Source organism: Capsicum annuum, chromosome 4 (assembly GCF_002878395.1).
Source record: "Capsicum annuum cultivar UCD-10X-F1 chromosome 4, UCD10Xv1.1, whole genome shotgun sequence".
NCBI lineage: Eukaryota > Viridiplantae > Streptophyta > Magnoliopsida > Solanales > Solanaceae > Capsicum > Capsicum annuum.
In genome coordinates, this window is record NC_061114.1 from 12044741 (window position 1) to 12051835 (window position 7095).

Genomic DNA, 7095 nt, shown 5'->3' on the forward strand with positions numbered 1-7095 from the left:
TCTAGTTGTGAAGAAAAAAGGTGGCATACTTTAGTGGCGAAGATCACTGGAACGTTACATGGATGGCAAGGAAAATTATAGGGGCATTGCTAACTTGTCTGGCTCACGCAGTTTGTTATGTCAGCTCCAAAAGGATTTATTGCATAAAAATTGATAATTGAATAAATTAATGAGTCAGAGTAGAAGTTGTGAAGCGTTGAGGCACTTCTTAGACGGTCCCCATATGCCCGGCCTTGTGGCCCACTGTAGAATTATGTGTTTAGTCCTCCTAGCACTAGTGGATTATCCCAGCCAATGTGAACCTTCCTAGATAGTCAAGTTTTGTCCAGTGAATTACTTTCTATAATGATGAACAACTTCTTTCATGAAAAGATTTTATTCATTTTTCTGTTCATGAAAAAATGCCCTGTTATCACTCACTTATACAATGGTGATGATAAAATTATTTTTTTCTCATGTAATAGCAACTCTCTAGCTCTTATGGTAAACACCCTGAAGGACTATGAACGCATTTCTGGCCAACTAGTGAACATGAATAAATCTTGCTATTTGGTGGCTCCTAAAACTGACGCTGATAAAATTGAGGAATAAAACCGACTCATGTTTCTTTCATAGCCATTTCTTCCATGTGATCAGGAGGTAACGATAGACCCTTTCCTAGAACTTCGTCGACCAGGCTGCCCTTCTATTGTCTTCAACAACAATTACTTTCCTCAGGAATCTGTTATAGTACTATGAGTTTATGCTCTTTTAGCATACCCGAAAGTAATTAATTTGAATAATATTAAGAGGAATTAACACCTTGCAAACAATACTATTAAGAGGAAACAGTGAGAGTTATTACAACCATCTAGCATTTCTGAAAACAGAATCATTCACAAATCAAGTGCTAAAACAAAACAAAACAACAATCATGTGATTGGAACAACAGATTCCAAAAACATGCTCAACATGCAAGGAGTTGAATCTTGATTTTCTGCAGCATCCCTACAACATCTTTCATGTTTGTCCTTCTTGCCGGAGATTCAGCACAACAATCTAATGTAGCTTTAATGATTGAAGCCACAACATCTAGCTCCTTCTGTAAGCGATTACCCATTGATGTTACCAAGTTGACATCTACGATGTTCATTACTGCCTCTGCAAGTGAATAACTCACCCATTGCTTCAAGCTAAGGTCACCCTCAAACTCATTAGGCTTTTTCCTAGTAAACGTTTCCAGCAACATGACCCCATAACTATAGACGTCACACTTTGTTGATACTAGTCCATCCAGTCCATACTCTACCGTCAAACAATTCATTTAAAGATGCAATATGCTTTCTACGTGGGAAAAAAAGAAAGGAATAATCAGCAAAACTAAGAGAAGTACCTGGTGCAATATACCCCGATGTTGCTAAGGTTTTAGTGGTCAAATCACCCTGATCTTCACCAAGCAGTTTTGAAAATGCCAAAGTCGCTGAGGTGGGCAACCATATCCTCATCCAGCAAGACGTTACTAGTCTTCAGATCACAGTGGATCACCGGCGATGAGCACCCATGGTGAAGATATTCCAACGCACATGCCACTTCTATCATTATGCTTAGCCTTTGCCTGATGTCCAAGAAGTAGTTGTGCAAATACAAATGCATCTCAAGACTTCCATTAGGCATGTACTCAAGCACTAAAGCCTTGAAATCAAGATCGGAACAACTAGTAATGACTTTAACGAGATTCCTATGGCGAATACCACGCAAAACTTCACATTCCGTATCAAAACTCTTAAATGCTGCATCCAGTTGCAGGTTGTACACTTTAACTGCAGTGACAGTTCCACTTCTGAGAACACCTTTGTAAACAGAGCCAAAACTTCCAAAACCAATCAGATTACTCTCACTAAGGTCATCCGTTTCTTGGAGCAGTTCATAGTATGAAATTCTTTCTCGTGTTACGGTAGGCAAAGAGTCTGCTTGTTGAGGAGCTCTTTTACCTCTTCTATACCTTATCCAGAAAGACACAAAGGTGCTAGGAACAAATACTAGGGCAATTCCAAGCAAAAGAAAAAGAACAATCTCTTTTTTCCTACTAGATCTATGCTTTGATGAAGTGGGGCATGGTGGGACAATAAACCTTGAAGAACCACACAGTGCTTCATTGTAGTTGAAAAACTGACTCGAGAGGTTCTTGAAAGGACCCCCTGAGCGTATTTCACCATGTAATTTGTTGACAGAAACATTGAAATATTTGAGGTATTGAAGTTTCTCCAACGACATGGGAATAGTTCCCGATATATTATTATCAGAAAGGTCTAGGAATTCCAAACCTACCATGTTGCACACTGAGTCAAGTATAGATCCTTGCAACTTGTTGTGTCTCAAAGAAAGGTGCACCAGATTTTGCAACCCTCCAATTTCTCTTGGAATTCCATTTGAGAATTGATTCATCGACAGATCTATAAGCATTGCAGCCTTTAATTTTTCAATTTCTGGAGGTAAAGAACCAACCATGTTGTTTGACGACAAGTCAAGAACAACTAGATCTTTAAGGTTCCCTAAGCTTGATGGTATATTGGAACTCAATTTATTGGATCCGAGATGTATCTCCCTAAGGGAAGTAATATTCCCTAAACAATTAGGAAGAGATCCTGAATGTTGATTTTGACCCAAGTAAATTTCACCCAAATGCTGCAGTTTACATATATGATCTACAATAAATCCTGTTAATTTGTTGTTACTAAAGTCGAAGCGCTGAAGGTTTCTCAAGTTGCCAATTGATGTGGGAATCGATCCAACCAAATTGTTTCCAGAAAGATCAAGGGATAATAACCGGCTTAAGTTTCCAACTTCATTTGGAATTCGCCCTTTGATTTTGCAACTGTTGGCGTAAAATATTCTAAGAGATGTGGAAAAGTTCCCTACTGAGCTGGAAGCATGCCATTTAGAGGGTTCAAGTATAGAGAAAGATATGTTAAATCTCTACAATTGGTTAAGGAAATCAGGAAGTTTAATGATGAATCACTGGTTAAATTGTTTCCCCCCAAGTTTAGGTCCTGTAGATGAGTCAAATATCCAAGTGAGTTTGGAATCAAGACAGTGAGTTTGTTGTTTGAAAGCTCTAGACGAGTAAGTTTTGAATAATTGGAGATTGAATGAGGAATAGTCCCAACAAGATTGGTTAAGCTACTCAGATAAATCTCTTCAATGTTGGGTATGACAGAACACATGTTTGGTGGGAGGCTTCCTGATAGGTTATTGTGTGAAAGAGAAATCAGTCTCAGCCCGGATATGTTGAAGGTATCCATATCAAGTGAACCACTAAAACTATTATTCTGAAGATTAAGTTCCTCCAACTCAACGAGATTGCTTATCTCTTTGGGTATTTCACCTGGAAACACATATAGTGGATTACTTGTGAGTTTAAGTAGTTGGTTCAATCTATTTTCGCTCAGATATAAGAATTTCTCTTGTTTAAGTTGTCAATCTCCCGCGGTAGAATCCACTAAGATTTCAACTTTTATATTGTTGGTGATACGAAAATATTAAAAAAAAGAAAGAAAAAAAATATGTATAGAAGATAAATATATTGAACAAAACCAATAATCTGGCTTCTCTCCATGCCTAATATCACCAAAACATACCTCAATTAATTCAATAACTGAAATTATGCCGGCAGTTACTGTGTAACAAAATAAAATTCTGAAGCAATTCAGAAGATAAAAACATACCTGTGAAATGGTTATATCCGAGATACAAGAACTGCAAGTTACTCAATCTTCCAATTTCTCTATGTATTGGTCCATCAAACTCATTTTCTGATAAGTTGTGAACAATTTGACAAGATTGTAGGCATATGATCATGAAGCTTGTTTTCAGATAGATAAAGCCCTTTGAGTATTGGGAGACCATTGCATAAACCATTGGGAAGATATCCTGATAGGCTATTGCCTGTAAATGAAATGACTTCGATTCTTGAGATATTGAAAATTGTGAATGGTATTGAACCCATTAGCTGATTATATTGTATGGCCAACCAGTTCATATTGTGAAGATTGCCGATCTCTTCTGGAATGTTTCCTTAATTGAATTTCGAGATAAATCCAAAGTCTCTAACCTTGAGGCATTCATGAGTGATGGAGGAATGGAGCCTATGAGATTGTTTCCGTACAAGCTAAAATATCTCAAGTTTTCAACACCTTTAATCTCTTTTGGGAATTGACCATCTAAGGAATTGAATGTTAAATCCAAAGTTTCAAGCTTTGTAATACTAAAAAAAGAAGATGGGATAGAGCCAGTGAAACTATTATTCCTAAGACTTAGAACTTGAAGTTGGTGTAAAAATCCAAACCAAGAAGGAACCTCCCCGCTGAAGCTGTTGAAACTTAACCTAAGAAACTTAAGTCGGCGCAAGCATGCCATTTCTTGAGGCAAATTTCCCTGGAAATTGTTCCTTCTCAAGTCGAGAGAAACAAGAAATGTGAGGCTTCCAAAATCACGTGGAATTCTGCCTGTAAGAGTCATGTTGGAAAGATTCAAGAACTTCACTCTTCGGTGACAAGAGCCACAAGTGACGCCAATCCAATGGCAAATAGAAGTAGCCAGAGACCAACTTTCATCCAAGAAGTGAAATGGGTCGGAAATGATGTGGGATTTCAAAGCGAGAAGAACTAATTGATCAGTGGTAATATTAGTTTGGGTCATGGCTGAACTAGCCATAACATAGTAAAGCAACAAGAGTAGTGTTAAGAGAAAAGAATTGAAGGCTTTCTCCATTGCAAAAATTAGTAAGAAAGTGGTATGGCTAATAACTTGTGGTTTTGAGACTTCAAAGAGTAGTATAAGATCTCCTTTTGGTCTCATGATTTTTTACAAAAATTACCTATGTTCATTCATTCTGTCATATCAAAAATTCTAATCAGACAAAACTTGTGCAAGTCAACCAAGTCTTGCTTTATTTTATTTAGACTAGAATTGTGTGGTGCAAAAATGAAATGCCATGTTCCTCTAATAAGTTGATTTTATTACTAACTTATATTGTATTCTCGAGAAATATTTTCACATGATTAGAATAGCCTATAATTGACCCTAGTCACTATTTAGGTAATATATAGACATAATACATATACATAAATAGAATCTTTAACTTGACATCAAATTATAGCTATGACCTTTAATTTTATCAGTGCACAAGTAGGCCCTTTAACTATACAAAAGTTGAACATAAAAATACTCCAATGCTAGCTGGCAAAATGTGTGTATACACTCAAAATCACGCACGTCAGAGTTAGAATTGATTTGTTTTTTTGTTCATTTTTGTATAATTAAATGACCTACTTGTGCACTGGCAAAGTTAAAGATTATACTTATAGTGTGTCCTTTTTATTAGGTGGCAGCATCTGAGTGGATTACTAATCCAAGTAGGAGCAATTGAGTTTCTCACATGTAAGTTGTAAAATTTGAGTGTTTTTTTGTTCAACTTTAATATAGTTAAAGGGCCTACTTGTGTACATGCAAAGTTTAAGGACATAGCTAGAATATATATATATATATATTTATTAGTACTCCAGTGTACTAATGGTTTTTCTTCGGTTATTCTCATTTCATCTAAGATTGCTACTATGTTATCGAAATCTTTTGGATTATTTATCATCCCTATTTTATTTACTCCTTTCTGAAAATTATAAAATTGTGTTTCAATGTTTATTAAAGTATAATTTTTTTTCTATATTTTCTGAATATTCACATTCTTCAATATTAATTAGAGTATAATCTTCTAGGTATTCCTCCTTTAATTCTTCTTTCTCTTCACATGATCCACAAATGTGGAATATAGTAATAGATTTATGGAAAGGAATAATAGTAGTAGACTATTTAAGACACTACACAGAAACATATACAGAAACCATCTATAAATACATGAAAACTTTCTTAGGAGAATCTGACAAAGCTACATGGGAAGTTTTTAAATTAAATTATTCACATGAATTTCAAGCTTTGTTAGCATTAAGACCAAATCCTTACAATTTTACAAATAAAGTACATAATTTACTGACAGGACAAGATCCAAATAGTGGTTTATTAGCACTATAGAGAGATGCCTTAATCAAATTAGAACAACTAAGCATTTCAAATTGGTTATATATAAAGAGTTTCTTAAAAGACTACTTTTATTATTGTACAACTAGTGGAAATACTTTTGATGATGAATTAGGTAAAAAACTGGTTCATAAACTACCAGGAGCTTTAGGAAGAGAAATAGAAAATAGCTGGTACAAAAGAGTCGGTATAATCCAAAGTCCAAATGTTAAATGAACTATAGAACATAAAATACAATATGTTATGGATATCTTAACAGAAAAATGTACAAATATACAAATACGAAAAATAATTAAATAAAAATGAAATGAACTTTTGTAGATCAATTATATATACAACCCAAAATTATGAAGATAACCAAAAACCTAAAAAGTATAAAAACAGATACAAACAGAAATCATATTATCATAAGGGATATTTCTTGCGTAAATCAAAAGCCATGAAGTCATATCTAAACAGAGATAGACATGTCAGGATATATAGAAATGATAGAAATTATAAAAACAAACTAGAATGTTATACATGTGAGAGCATAGATCACTTAGCAAATCTATGTCCCAAAAAAAATAATAGTAGAGCCAGAAATTCTCAACTAATAGAAGATTTTCAAGAGACCCTATTAAATGTAGACGAATATATGTCAGATACGAAATGTATATATTCTATAATAAGTTTTGAGTTAAATGATAGACCTAAATATGATTCTTTAGATTCAGAAGAAGATAATTTAATAAATGATTTTTTAATATTTGACCATCTGTCATCATATATTACTATTAATACTTTGGATCCTAGATTTTTTCTAGTTAATCTTTTTATTCCTATGACTATTAATCCCATATGCATTAACAACATTCTATTATTTTTTATTTGTTTTAAGGATTCAGGATTTACTAGATTTAAGATATATATATATATATATATATATATATATATATATATAAAAACTATTTACAATCTATTTTATTTAAATGTTTTTTAGTTAGTTACATTCTAGTTTGCTTAATGTGATATAATAATTGT

At 34.0% G+C, this 7095-nt stretch overlaps 2 protein-coding genes across 3 annotated transcripts; both read right to left on the minus strand.

Moving 5' to 3' along the window:
- Positions 1-794: 794 nt before the first annotated feature.
- Positions 795-4879, minus strand: LOC107869145 (probable LRR receptor-like serine/threonine-protein kinase At3g47570). Of its 2 annotated transcripts, XR_007054414.1 has the most exons (3): positions 3705-4879; positions 1373-3364; positions 795-1284 (listed from the first exon to the last, which is right to left on the minus strand). XR_007054414.1 is itself a non-coding variant. In XM_047410737.1 (2 exons), exon 2 carries the CDS (start codon positions 2485-2487, stop codon positions 1429-1431), a length of 1059 nt encoding a protein of 352 aa, XP_047266693.1. In that variant the 5' UTR covers positions 2488-3364; positions 3705-4879; the 3' UTR covers positions 795-1428. The 2 variants fall into 2 exon arrangements, 1 of the variants encoding a protein (XP_047266693.1); XM_047410737.1 differs by having other exon boundaries at positions 795-3364.
- On the minus strand, positions 4015-4749 carry LOC107869144 (receptor-like protein 43). Its single transcript, XM_016715708.2, has one exon. It carries the CDS (start codon positions 4747-4749, stop codon positions 4015-4017), a length of 735 nt encoding a protein of 244 aa, XP_016571194.2.
- Positions 4880-7095: the final 2216 nt, after the last annotated feature.

Coding starts and splice junctions, on each gene's coding strand:
- LOC107869145 (XM_047410737.1), bottom strand. CDS start 2,487: ATGGTTGGTTCTTTACCTCCAGAAATTGAAAAATTAAAGGCTGCAATG.
- LOC107869144 (XM_016715708.2), bottom strand. CDS start 4,749: ATGGAGAAAGCCTTCAATTCTTTTCTCTTAACACTACTCTTGTTGCTT.